The sequence below is a fragment of the Protopterus annectens genome, chromosome 16.part0 (genome assembly GCF_019279795.1).
Source record: "Protopterus annectens isolate FY-2018-M chromosome 16.part0, PAN1.0, whole genome shotgun sequence".
NCBI classification, from domain to species: domain Eukaryota; kingdom Metazoa; phylum Chordata; order Ceratodontiformes; family Protopteridae; genus Protopterus; species Protopterus annectens.
Genome location: NC_056750.1, coordinates 838,043,154 through 838,069,121, shown reverse-complemented (window position 1 = coordinate 838,069,121; position 25,968 = coordinate 838,043,154). Strand labels below are relative to the sequence as shown.

Sequence of the window (25,968 nt, the reverse complement as noted above, 5' to 3'; positions counted from 1 at the left end):
TATGATAGAGCTAATTAAAAAGTAAAATGCTCAGAATGAATGCAATATAGATAGACTTCACACTATTCATGTTACTGTACTGAATAATTGTGTACAGATAAAAATATTAAATCCCAGAATTTAGAGAATATTGTTACTTAAAAAGAAATATGAAAAGACTATGAGTGGTGTCAGATACCAGCTTTTCATGAAAAGGGAAGGAAAAAAGGATTTTATTTAAATACTGCTTAAATATTGTAGATTGAACTTATAGTGACCTGTATGGTGATGCTTTATTGTATTTACCTGGTTTTTATATATAGTTTAGCCAAACAAGTTATCCATTTGCACTACTTTTACTTTGTTCTGGAAACTTGGTCATATAGTTGTGCAAAGACCGTGTATTACCGCAGGATTTTAGCATTGTTTATTCATTATACTGCACTTCTATTTCCAAAAGTAGAATTACCCCATTTAGTCATTTATTACAACGTTAATGGTACATTTTTACATATTCTGGTGCATTAGTCTGTGGTAAGATTGCCGTAGTGGCAGTACTGTGAATTCTGCTCCAAGGTTTGTGTTTCAGTACTTTTTATAGCTGTATATATCTGCTTAAAGTTGCATTGCAGTAGTCTGGTGCATTAGTAGGATTGCAGTAGTGGCAGTATTGTGAATTCTGCTTCAGGATTTGTGCTTCAGTACTTTTTATAGTTGTATATACCCGATTAAAGTTGCATCCCAATAGTCTGGTGCATTAGTCTGTAGTAGGATTGCAGTAGTAGCAGTACTGTGAATTCTGCTCTAGGATATTTTCTTCAGTACTTTTTATATTTGTAACTACCTGATTAAAGTTGCATTGCAGTGCCTGTCTGTTTATCTTGATACTGTTTTTCATTGTTCTTTGAGTCTGCACCATCCCCCACTTAGACATTAATCTAAAAGTTCTGAAGTTCTAACCATAAGACTAGAGCTCCAGTCTGAATTTCCCCAACCCTCCTGCCCTTATCTGCTTGTGGCTTTAAAAGGCTTTGTATATGGGTTCAGCCCCTTATGGTACCCTGACTTCCAAAGTCCCTCTCTCTCCTCTTTCATTGCTGCTGTCAGTTGTGTAACCTGTTTAAATACCTTCCCACCCATTGTTTTCCATATATCCATAATACTAAGTGCCCACCAGTATTGCGCTTGAGTAAACCTCCCATACTGCAAAAAGTCTCCAGCACATTAAGCAGCACTATCAAATGTTAGCGCAATCTAACCAAATCTAGTGACAAACCCTAGAGACCACCCAAGGAGATCTCTGTATAACCCTCAAATGTTAGCACAATCTAACCAAATCTAGTGACAAACCCCAGAGACCACCCAAGGAGATTTCTGCATAACCCTCAAATGTTAGCACAATCTAACCAAATCTAGTGACGAATCCCAGAGACCACCCAAGGAGATCTCTGTATAACCCTCAAATGTTAGCGCAATCTAACCAAATCTAGTGACAAACCCCAGACACCACCCAAGGAGATCTCTGTATAACCCTCAAATGTTAGCGCAATCTAAGCAAATCTAGTGACAAACCCTAGAGACCACCCAAGGAGATTTCTGTATAACCCTCAAATGTTAGCGCAATCTAAACAAATCTAGTGACAAACCCCAGAGACCACCCAAGGAGATTTCTGCATAACCCTCAAATGTTAGCACAATCTAACCAAATCTAGTGACGAATCCCAGAGACCACCCAAGGAGATCTCTGTATAACCCTCAAATGTTAGCACAATCTAACCAAATCTAGTGACAAACCCCAGACACCACCCAAGGAGATTTCTGTATAACCCACAAATGTTAGCAAATCTAACCAAATCTAGTGACAAACCCCAGACACCACCCAAGGAGATCTCTGTATAACCCACAAATGTTAGCACAATCTAACCAAATCGAGTAAATGTTAGCACAATCTAACCAAATCTAGTAAATGTTAGCACAATCTAACCAAATCTAGTAAATGTTAGCACAATCTAACCAAATCTAGTGACAAACCCCAAAGACCACCCAAGGAGATTTCTGTATAACCCTCAAATGTTAGCACAATCTAACCAAATCTAGTGACAAACCCCAGAGACCACCCAAGGAGATTTCTGCATAACCCTCAAATGTTAGCACAATCTAACCAAATCTAGTGACGAATCCCAGAGACCACCCAAGGAGATCTCTGTATAACCCTCAAATGTTAGCGCAATCTAACCAAATCTAGTGACAAACCCCAGACACCACCCAAGGAGATCTCTGTATAACCCTCAAATGTTAGCGCAATCTAAGCAAATCTAGTGACAAACCCTAGAGACCACCCAAGGAGATTTCTGTATAACCCTCAAATGTTAGCGCAATCTAAACAAATCTAGTGACAAACCCCAGAGACCACCCAAGGAGATCTCTGTATAACCCTCAAATGTTAGCACAATCTAACCAAATCTAGTGACAAATCCCAGAGACCACCCAAGGAGATTTCTGTATAACCCTCAAATGTTAGCACAATCTAACCAAATCTAGTGACAAACCCCAGAGACCACCCAAGGAGATTTCTGTATAACCCTCAAATGTTAGCACAATCTAACCAAATCAAGTAAATGTTAGCACAATCTAACCAAATCTAGTAAATGTTAGCACAGTCTAACCAAATCTAGTGACAAACCCCAGAGATCACCCAAGGAGATTTCTGTATAACCCTCAAATGTTAGCGCAATCTAACCAAATCTAGTGACAAACCCCAGAGACCACCCAAGGAGATCTCTGTATAACCCTCAAATGTTAGCACAATCTAACCAAATCGAGTAAATGTTAGCACAATCTAACCAAATCTAGTAAATGTTAGCACAATCTAACCAAATCTAGTAAATGTTAGCACAGTCTAACCAAATCTAGTGACAAACCCCAGAGATCACCCAAGGAGATTTCTGTATAACCCTCAAATGTTAGCGCAATCTAACCAAATCTAGTGACAAACCCCAGAGACCACCCAAGGAGATTTCTGTATAACCCACAAATGTTAGCAAATCTAACCAAATCTAGTGACAAACCCCAGACACCACCCAAGGAGATCTCTGTATAACCCTCAAATGTTAGCACAATCTAACCAAATCGAGTAAATGTTAGCACAATCTAACCAAATCTAGTAAATGTTAGCACAATCTAACCAAATCTAGTAAATGTTAGCACAATCTAACCAAATCTAGTGACAAACCCCAAAGACCACCCAAGGAGATTTCTGTATAACCCTCAAATGTTAGCACAATCTAAGCAAATCTACTGACAAACCCCAGAGATCACCAAGGAGATTTCTGTATAACCCTCAAATGTTAGCACAATCTAAACAAATCTAGTGACAATCCCCAGAGACCACCAAAGGAGATTTCTGCATAACCCTCAAATGTTAGCCCAATCTAACCAAATCTAATGACAAACTCCAGAGACCACCCAAGGAGATTTCTGCATAACCCAGTCCACTGCCTACACTAGCCCACCCCAATACAGGTCTGGGCAATATGGGTATACAATTCCCATACATCTCTGTAGCCAGGTTAGTAGATAGGATGTGCATCCTGAGACATTGCAGCCATTGACTCATGTTCACAGACAGCCATTTAATCATCAAAGAAACACAGTATGCAAGAGATACAGATACAAAAATGTCACATACAAACAAGGTTACCAAGAGCACACACACACACACACACACACACACACACACACACACACACACACACACACACACACACACACACACACACACTACATCCACTACACGCAGTGTGCACCACATACATAGACCAACCTATTCTTTGGTACGAAAAAGCAATTTTCCCAAAACTCAAAGACCTCCTAAGCCTATAAACAACATTACTAATCCTCAGCAATCTCCATATTACTCACTGACAGCAACACCAAACATCACACATACACCTACACCCAGTGAAGTCCCAACAATAAAGCCCATAAGGCAAGCCAACACATTACCCAGGACTCTTGTCATGGGAGACACCATTATACAATGCACAGATGCTGCACTGACCAGACTGAACAAGGAGAACGTAATGGTTAGTTGCTAATCTGAAACTAAGATCTATCAAGTCATGCATGTACTCAGGCAATTACACCACAGGTAGCAGTATGAGTCTATCATAGTCCATGTGGGTGTTAATGACCTGAGACATATCTCCCTGTACTATATGAAGAGAGACATTGTTGAGTTATCTGAATATGTGCCTCAGACATTAAGCAGAATTAATTGGATTAAGCAGCATTCTACCTTCACTAACAATGATGCCACAGTATGAACAAAAGATGATTAACTTAAGTAATTGGCTTAGTTTTTGGTGTCTTTCCAGGGGGATTTAATATTTGTCAGCATGAGAGGACATGGTTAACAAACCTTGTTGGTTTGCAAAAGATGGTTTGCTGCTGTCTCTCCTAGGTTCCAAATATTGGCTATAATTGTATCTACCTCCTTAGAGCCTTTTTAGGCAATGCCAAATTGACAAACCTACAGACATAGCAAATAAAACTTAAACAAGCCTAAATGTGTTACTGCTTAATGCTAGGAGCCTAAACAAGAAAGTCCACACCTTACAAGCTGTCCTCACTCTGGAGAATACAGACATCTGTGCCATTACCAAGACATGGTTTAAATCCACAAAAAGTACTCTGGCAGTGCAAGGCTTCATTGCCTTTCACATATTTAGACCATCAGCTGCACAGACAGGGACAAATGGTAGAGGAGTCTCATGGGATCATAGGAAGTTACTAGGCTATTGGCCCTAAAGCCCTTACAAGCCTCGCCAAGAATTTAGCCCATGCTGTGACAAGTCAGCACCCGATGCCCCTGTCCAGCAGGGACACAGGTGGAAATTCAGGGGTGTATTTTCTGTTCCCCATCCAGTTATCCAGGTTGCGCTTAAAAAGTGATAATGAGGTACTCTCCTTGATGTAGAGAGGTAGTCTGTTCCAAAAAAGGGGGAGTCTCTGGGACACAAATCTGTCCCACCAACAAGTCCTATTGATGTCACAGACCAGGTTGAGGTCGTGCATGCAGGTTACTAGAGTGGAGCTTGACTTGCAGATATGCAGCAGTCCCATCAAGGCGGGGTCTGAGATTACTTTGTATGCCAGACAGAGGTCCACCTCTGATGAGTCTGTATGAGACTGAGTAGAGGGACAGGGCTTTTAGCCTATCTGTGTAGGGTAGATGATTGAGGTCCTGGATTCTTTTGGTGAGTAACCTCTGCGGTCTCTCCACCTGCTGCCTGTACTTTGTAAGATACATGCTGAAGGGGGCATTGTACTCAATAATGGGTCTTATAAGGGAAGAATACAGGGATGTTATGACCTCCTTGTCCCTGGATGAGATACCTTTCCTAATGAGCTGGGCCATGTAGAAAGCCTTCTGTACAATGGAAGCAATATTGTGGTCAAAAGTCAGGCTGCTATCAACTTGGGTGCCCAACTCCCTCACGACTGATTGCATGCTTAGTACCTTGTTATCAGTGTGATAATTTGTGGGGACATCCCTCCCCCAAAGGGGACGGTGATGCATTTTTTGGCATTCAGTTTGAGGCCATGTTTCTGGCACCAGTCTTTTGTATGGGTGAGACCCGCTTAGAGAATGTCCAAATCAATAGGGGAATTGATGACAGCACCCAGCTTGCAGTCATCTGCAAACTTGGTCAGCCATAGCCCACTGGTTTGGCCTGCACCTCAGAAAAGTATATCCCAAACAACAGAAGCCCCATGACCGATCCCTGGGGTATGCCTCTTGTTATGGGTCTACTGCTTGAGGTGGCTTCCCCTATTTTGACTAGGTGGATTCTATCAGTGAGCCAGTTTGCTACCCATCTAGTTGAGAGAGTTTATCTGTTATACCTGAGTGGGAATAGTATTGAAGGCTTTGGTCAGGTCATGGTAGTTGGTGTGCACCATCTTCCCCTCATCTGTGGCCTTGGTGACTGCCTCAAAGAAGTCAGCCAAGTTTAACAGGCATGACCTCCCCTTGATGAAACCAAACTGTGTGGGAGCAAGTGTCTGGAGGTTGCCAATGTCCTTGTTAATGAGGTCCATGATAATACATTCCATGACCTTGCAAATCAGGCTAGTTAGGCTGATGGGTCTATAATTTCCTGTATCGGTGGATGTTCCAACTTTGTGCAAAGAGATGACAGTGGCTGTCCTCCACATGGCTGGGATGAAGCCAGTATTCAGGGTTTGGTTGAATAGGGTGCCTAATTGTGCTGCAAGTTCCTGCCTGAGTTCATGTAGAATGCAGTCTGGGATGTTACCGAGTCCCTTGGAGGCTGCATTTTTTGCCTTTGAGAGGGCAGTGATGGCTTGCTTCCTAGAGATAAGGGGAGGGGGGTAGGTGATGGGGATGTCCTGACTGACTGATGGGGGGACAGAGGGGTGAAGTTTTCACTGAACCTGTCTGCTAGCAGGTTGACTATATCTATGGCATTTGTGTATGTGGTGTCCTTGACCACCATTTCTGAGCAGATCTGAGTGCTTCCTTTGGGACTGTGGACATATGTGAAGAAGGTCTTATGATTGTCTTTAGTAGATGTGGCCAGTTTGGACTTGAAGGTTGCTTTGGAGGATTTCACTGGTGCTCTTATTTCCTTGTTCTGGCTAAGGAGAGATAGCTTCCAATTAGGCACCTGCTCCTTCTTGGTCCTGGACAGTGATGTCTTCCTTCTTCTAGTATCGTTACTTAACTACTTTCATTTACTATGTATCAACTATGATTTGCATCACATGTATTTTTATTTCAGATTTTATAATCAATTTGTCTACTACTGGAGCTTTTCTCCTCGGGCCTCTACTGAAAATGGAAATATATCCAGTTAGACTAGCCTGGTCAACAAATGTAAAATAAAATAAAAAAATAAAAACGTATTTATTGCATATGTCTACCAGACATGTTTACTCTTACTCGAGGAGGATTATTTTGTCCTGTTGGGTATTCCTGATTCCATGCAGCTGTATAAATGCTTGTATAGCACTTTGGTGTAGGTTTGGACATTTTTGCCAGTTCCTATGGAGGGGGAGATGGCTGTGAAGCTGTTTATACCTTCCCTCAGGAAGTTGTAATCAGCTTTGGAAAAGTTTTTGTTTGACCCTAGCTGTGTGTGTGTGTTGGGGGGGGGGCAGGGGAGATGGTGACTTTGAAATTGACCACTTTGTGGTTGGATCTTACCAGGGAGGATGACACAGTAGGGATGCTGCAGTGGTTACTCATGTTGGTTAATACCAAGTCCAAAATATTTTCATCTCTTGTGGGGGTGTCGACCAGCTGGTCCAAGGCATTTGCATTGACAAAATCAAGGAATCTCTGGGCATTTGTGTTTTGGCATGAGTAGTTCTTCCAATCTATGATTAGATAGTTAAAGTTGCCCAGGATCAGGGTAAAGGGTTGAATCTTGATAGATTCAAAGAGGTCCAGATAGGTGGAGTGGGTGTCTTGAGTCAATGTTGGGGGCCTGTAGCTAGCTATGACTTGAATAGGGGGTCTTTACAATGGTTAACTGCACCTGGAGTGTCTCCTGTGTGTCATACTGTTTGACCAGCCTGGAGGTGAGTATGTCTTTAATATATATTGAAACTCCACCTCATTTTGCTTTGCTGCCCAAGGTTTGGGGTCCGAATGTATGATAGGATGAGTAACATGGTATGTCTGGGATGCTCTCCACAGCTTTAAACCAGGTTCCTATGACTCCATAAATGTCAGCGTCTTTCAGGGTTAAGAATGTTTGCAATAAGTGCAGTTTCATGTTTAGACTCCTAAAGTTTAGCAGCATGACCTTTAATTTGTGTTTTGATAAAATGTTCATGTTGGTAGTTTTGACCTTATGGCATTGTCTAAAAAAGGCACTATGGGGAGGCAAGAGCCTTTGCCAGAAGCGTGAAGCCCAAGGGAGACATATGCAGGCCATCTCTGGCAAAGCATCGTGCTCTGTCGAGCATGTCTTTCCAGGCTGCAAGGTACTGGATCCCCTTGGAAAGACACCAGAAACTAAGCCAATTGTTAAAGTCAATAATTTTCTGTTTGTATTGAGGCACCATTTTGGGTGATGGTAGAATGCTGCTTAAGGCTAGGGACATACCTGCCTGGGACACACATTCAGTGAGCTTGATCATGTCTCTCTTCATGTAGTCCAGGGAGGTATGTCTCAAGTCATTGACACCAACCTGCACTATGACAGAGTTATAACAGTACCTGCTCTTGAGAGACTCGACTGCATGTATGATATGGTGGATTCTGGTACCTGACAAACAACTAGCCATGACTGTCTCCTTATCTAGTCTGGTGAGGGGCACATTTGTGTGCCTCACTATGGAGTCTCCTATGACTAATTTGTTGGGTTTATGGTTAGGCCTTAGTGGCTGTGAGACACAGGTGTGTGGACTATGTGTGGTGTGATGGGCTGTGAAGTTCCCGTGTGTTTTTGCCTCAACTCAAAGGTCTCTTATTTCGGTATGTTTTTATTGAGGACCTCCGCATATGTGGGTGTGTGTTGTGTAGATGTGGGTGGTGTTTGAAGTGTGGTGTTTGTGCTGACAGCCTTCTCAGTGCCAGGTATACTGCCTTGTGAGGGAGAGAGCTTAGACTCTAGGTTCTTAATGTAATTGCATCTCTCACAAATTGTGTTCCTAGGTGGTAGTAAGTAGGGGGTTGTCCGTGTACATGATGCAGTTGCTACACTATCTCAGGATACCAATGTCAACCAGACTGGCTGGAGAAAACATAGGAAATTGTCCATCCATATTTGTCAGAATCTGAGGGAGAAAGGGCAGAGAGATCTAAGGGGGGGGGGGGGGGATAAAGTTTGGAAGGGCTAAGAGGAGTACTACTAGGTAATTACATAAGTGCTACTAAGGGAAAATTTGTAGTTGGAATATCTCGCAATGGGTTAAAAACCTAATATTAGTAACAAGTGCAAATCAATGCTGGTTAAACAGGGCAATGCCCTGGAATTTAACCAAGTGCAAATCCCCATAAACAAAGTCCCATACCATATCCTATTAAGCTACAGGTCACCCTCTATGTCCCTATAATCTAATAGCTCACATCTAGACCTACTGGAGGCAGTCACCATTAAACAAATTATCTTATTTATGGAAGACTTTAACTACCCCTCTATAGACCTGGAAACATACATTGCCTCATACTGACAGGCACTATGCCTGAACTTTACTAACACAAATAACCTGGAACAGATATTTTGTACACACACCATAGGTTCAAACATAGTGGACCTGGTACTCACCAATATGGGAGAGCAGTTCCCCTCCCTTCCATCTCATGTCATGTCCTCACTGGTGAGGTCACATCACAAAGTTTGAAATAAAAATCTTCTTGGTAACTCCAGTGAACCCTGTAACAGTTATGAACTACTCCAAAGTAAACTATATCCTATTAAGCGATAGTTTGTCAAAATTCAATGCCCCCTCAACCCTGAGTTCACAGCAACCTATGAAGACTTGTTCAGACTCTGTACAACCACGGTAATGGCTGTATAGAAGCTGCTTTACCTACTAGAAGTAAACTTAGAATAAAAACTAAAAACAAACCATACTGGTGCAATCCTAATCTTAATAGGGTATATAACAAGAGGAAAAAAGTCAGGGTCAAAATCAGGAGGAGCAACTCCTACAGTAATAGGAGCTCTTTAATTAAATTAAGCAGAAAACTAGTAGGAGTAAATAAGTCCAACAAGATCAATTCCAAGGTTAAGATAGCCTCACAGACTATAGACACTCACAAGACCTTTTACTGCTATATCTAAAGGTTCAAAGGTACCTATATCTAAAGGTTCAAAGGTACTTATATCTAAAGCTTCAAAGTTACCTATATCTAAAGGTTCAAAGGTACCTATATCTAAAGGTTCAAAGGTACCTATATCTAAAGGTTCAAAGGTACTTATATCTAAAGCTTCAAAGGTACCTATATCTAAAGGTTCAAAGGTACCTATATCTAAAGCTTCAAAGGTACTTATAGCTAAAGCTTCAAAGGTACCTATATCTAAAGGTTCAAAGGTACCTATACCTAAAGGTTCAAAGGTACCTATAGCTAAAGGTTCAAAGGTAGGCAGCACACCCCATTGTGTGCCAAACTAGTGAGCAGTGATGCCACTTTCACTGAGCAGAGCAAGACAGGCAATTTGTTAGTTGAAAAATTCAGCTCAACCTTCACCCCCCCCCCCCACTCATGCCTGTCTCTTCCATGAAATAACCTCCCAACTATTAACAGGTAGCAGGTCCTGGCAGCACTCGCTAAGGCCAAAAGCACAGCCTCAGTGGACCCCAACAATATCCTAGAATGCCTCCTAAATAACTTGAAACATGATCTAACATAAACACTTGAGTCACTTTTCAACTATAGCTTCAAAACAAGCTTTGTACCATGAGAATGAAGGACTGAAATGGTTGTCTTACTTCATAATGATCGACCATTAACTGATGCTGGAAACTACAGACCTATTTCTGACACTGGAAACTACAGACCTATTTGTCTGAATAGTCTAATATGCAAAGTCATGCAACAATATTATCATGGAAATGATCAACAGACATAGACAACCTGCAGATACTGAACCCAACCCAGTCTGGCTTTGTTAAGGGAAGGTCATGCCAACTAAACCCAGTGGATTTTTGAGGAGTGTCACCAAGGCAATAGATGAAGGGAAAATGGTGCATACCAGCTTCCTGAAACTGACTTCAGCTTTCAATACAATACTCCACTCAGGAATAGTTGACAAACTTACTGAAATGGACATAAACCCCTACATAACTTGCTGGATTGCCAGCTTGCCCCCAGACAGGCCCAGGAAGTCAGGATTGGTGATACCGTCTCCACTAACAGACCAATCACCAACAGGGTACCTCAGGGCTCTGTGCTGGGACAGCTCCTCCTTGATATCTACTTCTAAGAGGTGACAGCATGAAGGGCCCTTGGCTGACCAAGTTCACAGATGACTGCAAATTGGGAGCTATCTTAGATTCTCCTCAAAACACAAACATCTTACAAGAGTTATTAACACAGACAAATGACTGGTGCTAAAGTCATGGACTAAAACTCAGTGCCAAGAAATGTATTAAAGTGCCTTTTGGAAAACTTTCACCCAAGTTTATTATTCCATCAATAAGATACCTCCAAGAGCTGACCCAGTAGACTGGGATCTGGGAACATGTATAGACAGCAATCTGGCCTTTGACCAACATGTGGCCAAGGTAGTTAGATAATCATTCTATGTTGCCCAACGTCTAAGTAAAGGCATAGTGTCCAGGTCCAGGGAAGTCATAGTGAAACCTTATTCGGCCCTTATCAGACCCTTCATTGGTTGTAGTGCCCCCTTCGGCATGTACCTGACCAGAAATATGCAACATCTGGAATGTACACAAAGGTTCTTTGGCAGAAGCATCTAGCGTATAAACTCATTGTTCTATATTGATCGCCTTAACGCCCTATCTTTATGCTCAGTATCCTACAGGTTCTTGAGAAGCGAGCTATGCATGGCATACAAAGCATCTTTGGATCCAGTGCTAATGGACCTTTTGCACATGTGGAAAATAAACTGCATCAGAACCACTAGATCTTAGGATTTAAATGTTGTTTGTAACATAAATAAAACATATTGGTGAGACAGATATGTGTTTCAGGGAACCTGAATGCCTTGGAACAGGCTCCCAGATCTGGCACCCATATCTCTGATAGACAGAGGTAGACAGTAATGCCCAAACTAACAGATACTCCCCTCCCCCACATAACCTCTAGAAACTTCCTGACTAGCATAGCCCCTTCCTAATAAATGCCCATGATACATAGGGACACAAGATTACACGGCTAGGCTGGTAAAGGCCCTGAAGACGTTAGCCAAGTATATACCTATGAACCTATTCACCTCATTATATTTATCCCAAATGACAGTTTACAAAACATGAAACAAATTTGCTTACCAAATGTAAGCTAGAGTCAAGAATAAAACAGTTTAACCATGTGCTCTAATTTTCTTCAATTACTTAGAGCATGTGCAGACAGGCAATGAAGCATATCTTTACATCTTCACATATAAATTAATGATACTGTTTGCTTTATCATACTATTAAGACCATCCTTTCCCCATCTACCAATAGGCAGGATACCACTACACCAAGAGCATGCCTTCTTAAAATTCTGTCATCGCTCCCCCCAGATCTAGGGCAAAATAACTTAAACAAAGAAAATGCCAATACAGTAAAATTAATGTAATTTAGTGTAATTTAATGCCTTGGGACGTTGTTCCATATTTTGCAGTTAAAAGAACTTCTTCTCACATATCAGCCTACTTTTAAGGTTATCCTTCTCTGTAACTACCAAAACGCAGACTGGTGGGTATTCTTTAATGAATCTGGGATAACATCTTATAATGTTAGGCTCCCCTGATCAAGGAAACAAATAATTTAAAGAATAAGACAAAAACAATAACATTAATGTAATTCTGTCCCTCAAATACTCATTGGAATGTGGAGTTCTGGATTTGGTTTGTTTGATTACATCTAGAAATATCCCATAGTGTCAGGATTGGTCCAAGAGTGAAATATAGTCCCGTTTCAAATGTTTTGCATGTATCTATAACTCAAATTATCTACAAATACTGATGCAGTAGGAGAAGGTGGTAAGGGAAGATCCAACCACACTGTCTAACCTTTCTTTACGCATATAAAACAGACAGTTTCAGTGCCTCAAAGCCCATGGCCGCCAAGTACATTTTGGAAGTAGAAACAAAGATAAATTACTGATAAATTTACAAAGATGTCAAGAAATGGTGCGAATAACACAATGAAATGTGGAGTTATATCAAACAATTTTTACCAGGAACTTCTCAATGAGTGTTCTATTATACATCCCAAGAATTGAGAAAAGCAAGGTTTTCAAGCAAAAATTAAAAAAAATATATTACACATTAAAACAGTGGACTTTCAAGCAAAACATGCAAACACCATATGTTTACATATTAAAATAGTGGTATCTTCATCATGGCACCCTTTTTACCATTTACTAAAACAAAAATAGCTTTCATTCCCCAAGGGGAATCTGGCAGAAAACTGGAAACAATGTCTTCAAAAACGTATCGTTTTTTTGTGTATGTGTGTGTTGTATCTGGCATAGCAGAAGTACAAATAACCACACTTCTTTGCGTAGTTGGAGACGATGCATTAAAGGTATTCAGCACATTTAATCTATCTTCACCCAATCTTCACATATCTCCCCCTCCTTGGAAATTTAATTCTTCTCTCCCTTTTTCTTACATATCTGTACTTAAACTACTTCCTTGTCTCTCTATCCCCCTTTTTTGTAAGTTCTTTCAATTATTGTTACTGTCTTTTACTTTGTTTTTTATATCTACTTTTTTGACTTAAAACCAACATATATTTTGTATTTAATGTTTTGTTATCATGTATGTAGATAGTGGAGCTTTTCTCCTCGGGCCTCCACTGAAAATGGACTTGTATCCAGTTGGACTAGCCCGGTTAACAAATGTAAAATAAAATAAAAATAAAATTTAAATTTAAATAATTTAGTAGTCATAATAGATTGAGATCAGCAGTATCATGTGCCCTGGCCCAGCAATCAAGGAGCCTCAATCCTCACCACTAACACCAGTGAGGGGCGTCTCATATAAGAGGAAAGGATAACAGATACACACAGTAAAATGCAATTACCCTTAAGAGCACACAGAGATCACAGTTAGTCTGGGGCTGGTTGCTCCCTTGCTCTCCAGGTCCCCAATAAGACTCCCCACTGGCACAGCTATAAGGTCCGGATCTCAGCCTAGTGGGCAAGCTAACCTCCAGCACCCTCTCTGTCCAACCAGTGCTTCATGTCCCTGCCCAAGTAGCATGCACACATGCACATACACACACACACACACACACACACACACACACACACACACACACACACACACACACACACACACACACACACACACACACACACACACACATACACTTTGAGAAGAGTTTATACAGCCACACAGACACTCCTGGGGAAGGCTGGCACAGGTTCTTCAGCTGTACTCCTTTTTCCCAGACTATACGGTAGTACTAGCTGCCACCACCCACTAATATTTATCAGCTACTCAAAGGCCCTTAAAAGGGTGTCCAATTATTACTGTGCAATATTATTATCCAATTGGTAGTATAGCCCAGAGCTAAAGCTATTAGAATGGCTTTGTACAATTTTACCAAAGGCATGCAAGTACTCTAAACAACTTAAATTATCTCCACAAAAACAGCCACAGTTGAAAGCGTTTTAAAAATATTTAATAACAAATAGTCAAAACACAAGACAATACTTTTTACTGCACAGTGCTAGTCAAGAGTTCAGAGATCACAGAGAAATACTTAAAATAGTTCAGTAGTACAGTTCGGACATCACAGAAAAACACTTAGTCTAATCTTTCTAGTTTCTAGCTATTTCTAAGAGAAAACACAAGTCTAAGATAAACTTACATATAAAGCAAGACAGTGCTGGTGAGTTGGATGGTGAAGACAAAAATGCTTAATGCTCTCTGATTCTTTCTGTTTTTAAAATCACATTCCTGGTTCACATTACATCATTCTTCACACTTCCTGGGTTCCCAGGCTAACAGAAACTACATTTACATTCTTCACATCTGGGCAGAAACCAGAGCAATAAAGGACATTTATGCATGCAAATTCTGGCCATTAACTCTGACCTTAAAACAATAAGCAGGACACCTCACTCTAGACTTACTGGCTCCGAGTTTTAATATCAAAGGGTCACAACTTGCTTTACTTGGTCAGTGGAGTGCACTGTTGTTACATTTTTTTTCAGTTCCACATGTAACAATATTTTTATCATTTAAGACAACAAGCCTGTGGTTTCCATTAATATTTACAGATGACAGAATTGTCTCCAAAATTTTATCTGGCTAGGCTGGCAGCCTTAATCTATCTTCACCCAATCTTCACATATCTCCCCCTCCCTGGAGAACTCAAGCTAGTTTTTCAAGTGACCCTTGAGAAACGCTGCTCAAGGGAGTTAGGTCTATCTGAGTATACCTTACCTCATCCCCTGTCTTGAGAGCCCATCTGCATTGGCATTGCTAATCCCACTGTGATGCTGCATGGACATATCATATGCTTGCAACCCCAGGCTCCATCTTAGCAACCTGGCATTTTGCTGGCTGTCTCTGTTTAACCATGTTAGGGGGTTATCTGTCATAACAGTGAATTTTCTTCCATACAGATAAGGCTAAAATTTCAGCAGTGCCCACACTATGGCTAGACATTCGTTTTCTACAGCTGCATAGCATTCCTCCCTGGGTTGGAGCCTATGACTGAGATAAACCACTGAGTGCTCTTCCCTCTCTGAAGAAATCTGGCTAAGTACAGCCACCACCCCATGGTTTGAAGCATCCATCTGCACAACAAATTCTTTGCTGTAATCTGGACTGGCTAACACAGGGGGGTCCTCCCAAAACTTCTTTAAGCTTCTGGAATGCCTGCTCACATGCTGGGATCCACACTACCTTAACTGGCCTGTTCTTCCTTGTCAGGTCTGTGAGGGGAGCAGCTATGGTACTATAACTGGGGACAAACTTTCTGTAGTACGCTGCTGTCCCTAAAAATGCCCTCACCTGCTTTTCAGTAACAAGTGCAGGCCATGCCTGAATGGCTTCCACTTTGGCAGGTTCTGGCCTTATCTTACCACTCCCCACTCTATATCCTAGGTAGAAGACCTCTGCCATACCCACCTGACATTTGTTCTTCTTAATGGTCAACCCTGCCCTCTGTAGTCTGCCCAGCACCTCCCTGACATGCTGAAGGTGCTCTGGCCAGGAATGGCTGTAGATGGCAATATCATCTAGGTAAGCAAGCGCAAACCCTCCTGCTCCTGCTAGGGTATTATCTATCAGCCTCTGGAAAGTTGCTGGGTCATTCTTCATCCTAAAGGGCATCTTTGTGAACTCATACAAGCCAAAAGGAGTCACAATGGTTGACCTCTCTCTAGCACTGGGAGTCAAGGGCACCTGCCAGTAACCCTTAATAAGATCAATGGTTGTAAGATATGTAGCCCCACCCAGCTGCTCTAGGGTCTCATCTGTCCTAGGCATGGGGTAAGCATCTGACTCTGTGTGACTATTTAATTTCCTGTAGTCAACACAGAACCTAGTGCTGCCATCCTTCTTTGGCACCAGCACCACTGGGGAGGCCCAGGGAATGTTGGACCCTTGAATCACCACTAGTTCCAACATCTCCTGTACCTCCTCCCTCAGAGTCTGTTTGACTCTCTCAGGCACACTATAAGGGGCCTGCCTAATAGGCCTTTGGGGTCCTGTATCCACCTGGTGCTGCCCCAGGTGGGTGCACCCTGGTTTCCCAGTGAACATGTCCCCAAATTCCTGCAACACTGCTCAGATTTCATGAATCTAGGTAGGATATAGGTAGGAGATAGCTGGCCAAGCCCATGAGTTCACTGAGCCTTGTCCTGAGGTTTAGGATGTATGCCACAACAGACTCCGTGTGAGACTAGCACTCACCTTACCACTCATCTCAAATTAAATCTAGAGGTCCCCTCACCCTATGCCCATAGAGCAACTCAAAGAGTGAAAAACCTGTGGATTCCTGGGGAACCTCTCTGTAAGCAAACAACAGATGGGGCAAATATTTGTCCCACTCCCTCTTAAACTGATGTGCAAATGCCTGTAGCATGGACTTGATTGTAGAGTTTAACCTCTCAACAAGACCATTAGTCTGGGGATGGTAGGGGGTGGTCTTCATGTGCTTCACCCCACAGGACTTCCACAGACAAGCCAGCAGGGCTGACATGAAAATGGCACCTCTGTCAGTCAGTATTTTTTGGGAAACCTACCCTGCTGAAAATCTCTAGCAAAGCATTTTTCACCTTCTCTGCTCAATGGAGGGAAAAGCCACTACCTCAGGGTATCATGTAGCATAATCCACTACCACTAGGATATACTTTTTCCCTGTGGAACTTGGGGTACTCAGAGGACCTACAATATCCATAGCTACCCTCTGGAATGGCTCCTCAATCACAGGCAAAGGCACCAAAGGAGCTCTCATCTTTTCTCCTGCCTTGCCTACCTTTTGGCACTTCTCACAGGTCCTGCAGTACCCTGTTACCTTTCTGGAAATTTCAGACCAATAGAAGTTCTGTATAATACACCTCTTTGTAGGTTTTATGCCCATATGACCTGCAAAGGGAATATCATGGGGTATGGGTAGAAGCACCAGATGGTTGGCTCTAGGCACGACCAACTGCTGTACTCTCTCACCTTCTAGCCCTCCCTCAGGGGCCCATTCGCTGTACAGTAACCCTTTGTCCCAGTATACAGATTCTCCCTTTCCTTGAGAATCAGCTGCCTCCCTAGCTACCTGCCTCAGGCCATACAATGTAGGGTCTGAGAGCTGAGCCTGTCTCAACTCTCTCCTTGTAACCCTTCCCAGCTCCCCTTCCACAGGAAGTCTGGCCTCCTCTGACAGTGTTGCCTCACTGTCAGCCTGGGTACTACTACTCGCCTCTACCTTTGCAGTCATTCTGTTCAAGGGACCATCAGTACCCTCAAGCAGCTGTGGCTCACCTTCAGTCTCACTGATTCAGGGTAGCTCCCTCCATGAAGTAACCACCTCACCAGTCCTGGCTGCAAGTATGCAGTCTGTCTGAGTCTCCCCCAGGCTACCAGACTTGCCTGCTTGTCTCCAAGCCTGACTGCATGTCACTGCAGAAGCACAGGGTTCTACACTATCAAAATCATTCCATATCAGGACATCTACAGGTATATCCTCAAACACACCTAGTTGCTGGCTTACTTTTCCACCCTCCCAGTCAAGGTGAACCCTAGCCAATAGTATTTGGAATGGGATCCTTCCTAAAGCCCTGACTGGAGTAGACTGCCCAGGCAAGTAGTGCTCCTCTGTAACCATTGCAGGCTTTACAATGTTTATATCAGAGGCTTTGTCTGCCTTGGCAATGGCCTCTTTGTCATTCACTACAATAGGATATAACCTCTGGTGGTAGTTTGGTACCCTTCTTGTCCCAAGACAACCTACTATTGGCATTTTGTATTTCCCACTTACTGGTTCCCTATCTTTTGTTCCCCACCTTCCCTCCATGGACACCTGTATGCCACATGGTCCCACTGGTTGCATTCAAAACATTTAACCCTAGCTCATGGAAGTGTACCTGGACTAGTGGCGTCCCCTGCTACTGGCAGATTCTGTTGGGGCAGTCTGTGCTGCCCACCCTGGGTTCCTTTAGACCCATGAGCAGTACTGTGGATCCTTTCCTGTGCAGGGCTGCCCTGCTTGCCAGGTATAGATCTCCCTTCTTCCCCAACTCATCTGAAGTAGCACATTGTCTATCAGCTAACCAGATCCTCATGTCCTCAGGCAAAGTGCTAAGGGCTTGTTCCCTCACCAAAAGGTCTGCCAGCCTTTCAGAAGTGGTGACCTGACATCCACTCACCCACCTATGGAAATAAGTGCCTAGTTCAGCAACATATTCACACACACTTTCATCTGCCTTGCTTCTATGCCCATGAGATTTTTTCCTATACATTTCAGGTGTTAGCTTAAACAATTCTAACAAGTGAATTTTAACAGCAGTATAATCAAAACATGCAATGTCAGACATTTTTGACAAAACAGTTACAGGTTTACCATGGAGTAAGGGAGTCAAGAACCGTACCCAGAGCCTTTGGTCAAAACCATACTGTTTGCATACCCTCTCAAATATATGAATGAAACTATCAACATTATCCCCCTCTTTAAACTGCAGAATAAATTTACTGACCTTTTGTGCTTCTGGGATCCAGTTACTCCCTTTCCCATTACCACCATGACTCTGGTGAAGAGTCAGCATCTCCATCTCATGCTGCCTCTGCCTCTCCTTTTCCTCAGCTTCCAGGTGTAGCAGTTTCTCATTCTCCTCAGCCTGCAAATGTCACAGATTCTCCTTGTCCTCACTCTCTAGACGCCTTACTCTCTCAGCTGCTTCTACTTCCAAATGCCTGGCCTCTAACTCAAGTCTCTTTAGCTCCAGATGGATTTTTAAGTCCTCTGCAGAAAGGTTAAGCTGTCCATTCTCCATATGTCTCCACTGCCAGTCTGATTGTCCTCCTGGTTGCTGTTTTCTGATGCAGCTGTAACCAAGGCTGCAATCAGGTCTGCCTTAGTCAGGTTTCCATGCACCAGTCCCCTAGCCTGGCACATCTCCCCCAGTTGGCTCCTTGTCAGTTTTCCATACTCCTCTGCTGACATGCTGCCTGCTCACCCTGACTGACTAAGCTAACAAAAGAAATAAAACAATTGTGATCTGATCTCTGAGTATTCACTGTGTGGCTGATTTAGAGTACAAAACACCTTCAGAGCTCACTATACACCAGCTACAAGAATTCACTCTACCCACACCACTACAAGCCAATTAGTATTTGCCAACCAATTAATATGTGGTGTGGATATTCCACCATTGCCAAACAATTAATATGTGATGCCCGTGCCCTGGCCCAGCAATCAAGGAGCCTCAATCCTCCCCAGCAACACCAGTGAGGGCCATCTCATATAGGAGGAAAATATAACAAATACACACAGTAAAGTGCAATTTCCCTTAAGAGCACACAGAGATCATAGCCAGTCCAGGGCTGGTCATTCTCTTGCTCTACAGGTCCCCAATAAGACTCCCCACTGGCACAGTATAGGGTCAAGATCTCAGCCTAGTGGGCAAGATAAAACCTCCAGCACCCTCTCTGTCCAACCAGTACTTCGTGTCCCTGCCCAAGTAGCTGACACACACACACACACACACACACACACACACACACACACACACACACACACACACACATACACACACACACACACACACACACACACACACACACACACACACACACACACACACACACACACACACACACACACACACACACACACACACACACACACACTTTGATAAGAGTTTATACAACCACACAGACACTCCTGGGGAAGGCTGACACAGGTTGTCCAGCTGTGCCCCTTTTTCCCAGACTATACAGTAGTACCAGCTGCCACCACCCACTAATATTTATCAGCTACTCAAAGGCCCTTAAAAGGGTGTCCAATTATTACTGTGCAACATTATTATCCAATTGGTAGTATAGCTGAGGGCTAAAGCTATTAGAGTGGCTTTGTACAATTTTACCAAAGGCATGCAAGTACTCTAAAGAGGTTAAATTAGATCTGCAAAAACAGCCACAGTTGAAAGGGTTTTAAAAAAATATTTAATAACAAATAGTCAAAACACAAGACAATCCTTTTTACTACTTAGTGCTAGTCAAGAGTTCAGAGATCACAGAGAAATACTTAAAATAATTCAGTAGTACAGGTCATACATCACAGAAAAACACTGAGTCTAATCTTTCTAATTTCTAGCTATTTATAAGAGAAAACACAAGTCTAGGATAAACTTACATATAGAGCAAGACAGTGCTGGAGAGTTGGATGGTCAAGACAAAAATGCTGAATGCTCTCTGATTCTCTTTGTTTTTAAAATCACATTCCTGGTTCACATTACATCATTCTTCACACTTCTCTGAGTTCCCAGGCCAACATAATCTACATTTATATTCTTCACCTCTGGGCAGAAACCAGGGCAATAAAGGACATTTATGCATACAAATTCTGGCCATTAACTCTGGCTTTAAAACAATAAGCAGGATGCCTCACTCTAGATTTACTAGCTCCAAGTTTTAACATCAAAGGGTCACAACATGCTTTACTTTGTCAGTAGAGTGCACTGTTACATTTTTTTCAGTTCCACATGTAACACTATTTTTAACATTTAAGACAACAAGCCTGTGGTTTCCATTAATATTTACAGATGACAGAATTATCTCCAAAATTCTATTTGACTAGGCTGGCAGTCTTTATCTGTCTCCAACCAAGCTTCACACATTTATCATTTATTGTTTCCAGAAACAAGTTGCCACTAGAAACAATTTATGCATGTCTAACTAAGCCGGCAGAAAAATAATCAACAAAAAACAAACTTTTGAGTGACACATTTAACATTAAAAAGGAATGAAGGGTGTAGAACAGATGAGATAGCAGGAGAATCTGCAGAGGAAAAGGATGTGTACAAGATTAAACCTGAGCAGAAAAGGAGAGTTAAATGAATCTACAAGAGACTGTTTATATGTAAAATTATGTGAGATGGTACAAATACCACAAGGCAGTGAGGGGGAATAATAGGGTGTCTCAAAATAACCGTGCACTTGAAAATAAATAAAAAGTTGAACAGATTCCATTCTGCTCAAAGTGTGGTTACAGGTATGAGACTTATCCAGTCATGAACAAAAGGTGCAGAAAGTATAATTTATTGAATGAGTTTTGAAAAATGTGCATAATAAAGACATTAAGAAAGACAAAGTAGTCAGATAAAGGTTTTTCAAGGAACTGATGCAAACAGAGCTGCAGATAAGTTACTTCTAATTATGTAGTACGATTATCTGTGAATGCCACAGATGTGTGTGCAGAGGATACCAGGATTACAGAAAAGACAGAAAGTATATGAATGTTAAAGGAAAATGAGTCACTATGTTAAGGAACTGTGCATTACTGACAAAATAATTAACTATAAACTTGATACATGCGTATAATGTTATATCCTGACATAGTGGTTTTACAGATTTGAGTTTACAGACTACAGAGAAGGGCTCTAAGGCTACATTTGGCATATTTATACCATAGGGTAATATTAGTATGTTAATGAGAGCCACGGTATATTTATTAAAAATATACCTTATCAGGTTTTATTGCAAGTTAGTTCACTAACTGCAGGATTAGGGTGGGTTTGGCATAATGGGTGCAGTCTTCACCTCATAGACAGAAAGTACAGGGATTGGTGCTGACCTTGGGTTATTGGCTAGGCTTAAAATGGTCCTTTAGGGCAGCTAGCCTAGTATACATCTATGAACCTATGATCCACACCAACCAAATATTATGGGGAAAAGTGTGAACATTTGAGCATGATTAAGTGTATACTTAGTGAGCAGGAGTAGTGTGCCAAAGGACAGTATACAAACAGTGAAGCTAAGCATTCACACAGCTGTGGAAAGTATGCTTCACAAATTTATTAAGACAAAAACACATTAATAGAAATGGTTTATGTGAATAGCAGCATGGCTTGCAAAATTAATTTTGTATTACTACTACAGCCATTTATGACAGTTACTGATTCCATTTATACCAATATAAATGATGGCCCAATAACTACTGGCATTTTTCTTGATATGATCAGGGCATTTGAAACCATGATCCATAACATCTTTCTTGAGAAACTTAGTAAAGTCAGTTTTGGTGACAGCACAATAACATGGTTCAAATACTAACTAAAAGATGCTTTCAAGAACATGCAGATAACATCTTTTTAACTAATGGTACCCTGTGAACTGGCATACAATCAGGATTGATTCTGGACTCTCTCTTATTCTGCCTCTACATTATTAACATGCCCTTGGACCTTCCCACAATGAATCTAGTAATGTATGCAGGTAATACATTAATGACACGCCCTTGGACCTTCCTACAATGAATCTAGTAATGTATGTCTTATTCTGCCTCTACATTAATGACACGCCCTTGGACCTTCCCACAATGAATCTAGTAATGTATGTCTTATTCTGCCTCTACATTAATGACACGCCCTTGGACCTTCCCACAATTCTTCTTCTTCTTTCGGCTTTTCCCGGTTAGGGGTCACCACAGCGGATCACCTTGTCTGCTCATGATTGGCAGTGGAGTTTTACGGTGTTGAGTTGCCAGCCTGGCGCCCAACCTCCACAGAAGGCACACACATGCACACACTCACACCTAGGGCCAATTTAGAGTGTTTAATCCACATGCAGCATGTCTTTGGGATGTGGGAGGAAACCAGAGCACCCGGAGGAAACCCACGTGACCACAGGGAGGACATGCAGACTCCACAAAGAAGGCACCCCAGCTGAGGATCGAACCAGAGAACCTCTTGCTATGAGGCGGCAATGCTAACCACTGCACCACCAATGAATCTAGTAATGTATGTCTTATTCTGGCTCTACATTAATGACACACCCTTGGACCTTCCCACAATGAATCCAGTAATGTGTGTCTTATTCTGTCTCTACATTAATGACACACCCTTGGACCTTCCCACAATGAATCTAGTAATATATGCAGGTAATATACCTCTCCTCAGTACTAACAATTCATACAGCACCAGTGAAGCTAAACTCCAGGACAAATACTCTATTATCTACTCAGTACTAACAATTCATACAGCACCAATGAAGCTAAACTCCAGGACAAATACTTTACTATCTACTCAGTACTAACAATTCATACAGCACCAGTGAAGCTAAACTCCAGGACAAATTCTCTATTATCTATAACTGAGTTACTAAAAACAAGCTACTGAGGAAACCCGATAAAACAAATGTTATGATCTTCTCAGCGTCCCACAAACTGCCAACTGTGAAACCTATAACACAAATAATCATAAATCTCCCATACCCAATGCCACTGAATAGAAGTATATATAAGTAGTTCTTAATCCAACACTTAATCTTACAAACTATCGTGAACCAGTCACTGCAAAAATTTTATCCCACCTAAAGTTATACTACAGAATCTCACACCTGCTAACTTCTAGAATACATACAGCCATAGCTAAAAATATACTAATTGCCATACTGGAGCATGGTCTACCACTGTTATGTCTTCATCCCTCCTACAATGCTAACTTATTGCAAATCACAGAGAGCAAAATATTTAGATTTGTCCTATTAGCAGAACTGGAGTTACATTAATGTGACTTGATAAAACGTGTAACTAGCTACCTGTCACAGACAGAGCAACTCTTGTAATAAGCACTCTGGTATCCAAAATATTTAAATCAGGATATTGCCCACCACTAAAGAAAAGACTCCCTTTAAAAGAACAAAACTATATCTTATGAGGCACATAAAAAAATTATATTATATTATATTAGCTAGACCAAAGTGTAAAACATACATGGGGAAAGAGTCTCTTCTAGTTTTGTCCCTACTATCGGGAACCACCCCCCTCCTAAAATGCTTGTCGATCAAATGAACTGTCGACCAAATAAACTGTCGACCATATGAACTGTCGACCATGTCAGGTAGACCCATACATATATATATATATATATATATATATATATATATATATATATATATTTATATATATATATATATATATATATATATATATTTAAAATAATAAGCTTTATTAGAACAATCATTAAATCATTAAATATAAGGTCTCCTTTGACATGTATCTGTCCAGATACATGCCACAGCTGGAATGCCCACGGTCCTGAGGAGAGGAGGGGTATTAAACTAGGTAAGTATTTTGCTGCTCCGCCTTCCATTGAATGTGGTCCTGCACCAGTCAGTGACAAGTGGAGACTGGTATGGGATTAGACTAGTGGTATAAAAAGCTGTTGTACCTTGTTTCAAGAGAACTTTCCTACTGTTTGCTTATACCCATCATGTAAAGTACTAGTTTTGTCATAAAAATGAATTCCTGACTCAAGATTTCAACCTATTAAATTTTCTTTTTCTAGTTTTAGACTTGAGAATGCAAGTTTCTGATCTATTAAATTTTTCTGAGTAAAAAACAAACATTTTCAATCACTTAGTGCGTCACTGTGTGTGTATATATATATATATATATATATATATATATATATATATGCATCTTTTAATTTGAATGGGTATACTGGGCAAACAAAATGTGAATAAGAGATGAGTGATGTAAGCTTTTTAGACAGCAAGACAAAATGAGTTTTTTTCATCCTGCAACTCGAGTTGTAATTTAATTTTTTTTCCTTTATAGGCATCCTGTACACGTACAGGCTACAATGGACACTTGGTGTCCATCCATTCTCATTCACTGAACTTGTTCCTTCTTCATATGGTGAGACATTTTAATGTAGATGCACATCAGATGTGGATAGGTGGAAAGAGAAATAGTTTTGTAAGTACCCCTTACTTTTCTGCATTGCTCATGCCTCTCACAAATGTTTTGTGTTAGTTTCTTATGCACATACTTTGCTTCTGAATTGCTGACTAAGAAAGGAGTTTCAACAATTTCATGCATGCAAACGATGATATCTATAGATGGCAACCTATAATATTTTCAGGATGACAGTGGAGATGTTTGGATATGATTTTCTTTATTGCATTTATGCATTCTCTGTGCAAAGTCCACATCGAAGTAAATAATCTATCATTACTCTCTTTTGGAATATGGATAATGGATTATATATATAGCTTTAATACTTTTGAGCGCAATGCTTAAACCTCAACATCTGCTTAGTCGATACGTTTTGGATGACAGGAACAAATGATTGATGTGCGCGTGAAATAACCAATCCCCAGTTAGGGCAATATACCCTTTCAGTGGAGTTAGTATATATAATTAGCAGGAATTTGGGGGGTGCAAGAGGACTTACCCCCTGCAAAAACATGTGCTTTTTATTTCGCATGCCCTGTGTTAGTCCTCAGTGCATGAGCAGTAACGTGTTGCTGTATCGTTATCAACATTAATACATCAACATTTCGGATGTCGAAATGTCATCCATTTAATGTACAATGTACAGCAGGTACAGAATGCAGGAGAGAGCAATCCACATTATTAAAGTGGATGCATCCCTGGTTTTCTCAAAGTTAATGCGGGTAAGCCTTTGAAACCTAACTCAGCTTCACTGATGACTGATATACATGAATGGAACATGTCTATCCACCAGCCAAATAAAAACTTCCAGTCTATACTTTAATTCGACAAAATACAATAAATTCACAAATGAAAACAGCCAATAAACTGAGACAAAATAGGCTTCCGATCTTTCATCTTATTTGTTTGCTTGTTTGTTTGTTTATGAAG

The 25,968-nt window shown here is 41.3% G+C and overlaps 1 protein-coding gene across 1 annotated transcript in view; it reads left to right on the top strand.

Moving 5' to 3' along the window:
* Window positions 1-25,968, top strand: part of LOC122790949 (eosinophil granule major basic protein 2-like) — a 329,973-nt gene that overhangs the window by 185,063 nt on the left and 118,942 nt on the right. Inside the window, exon 4 of the mRNA XM_044058654.1 lies at window positions 24,919-25,059. Within this exon, the coding sequence (XP_043914589.1) occupies window positions 24,919-25,059 (141 nt within the window). The remainder of the gene's footprint in view (window positions 1-24,918; window positions 25,060-25,968) is intronic.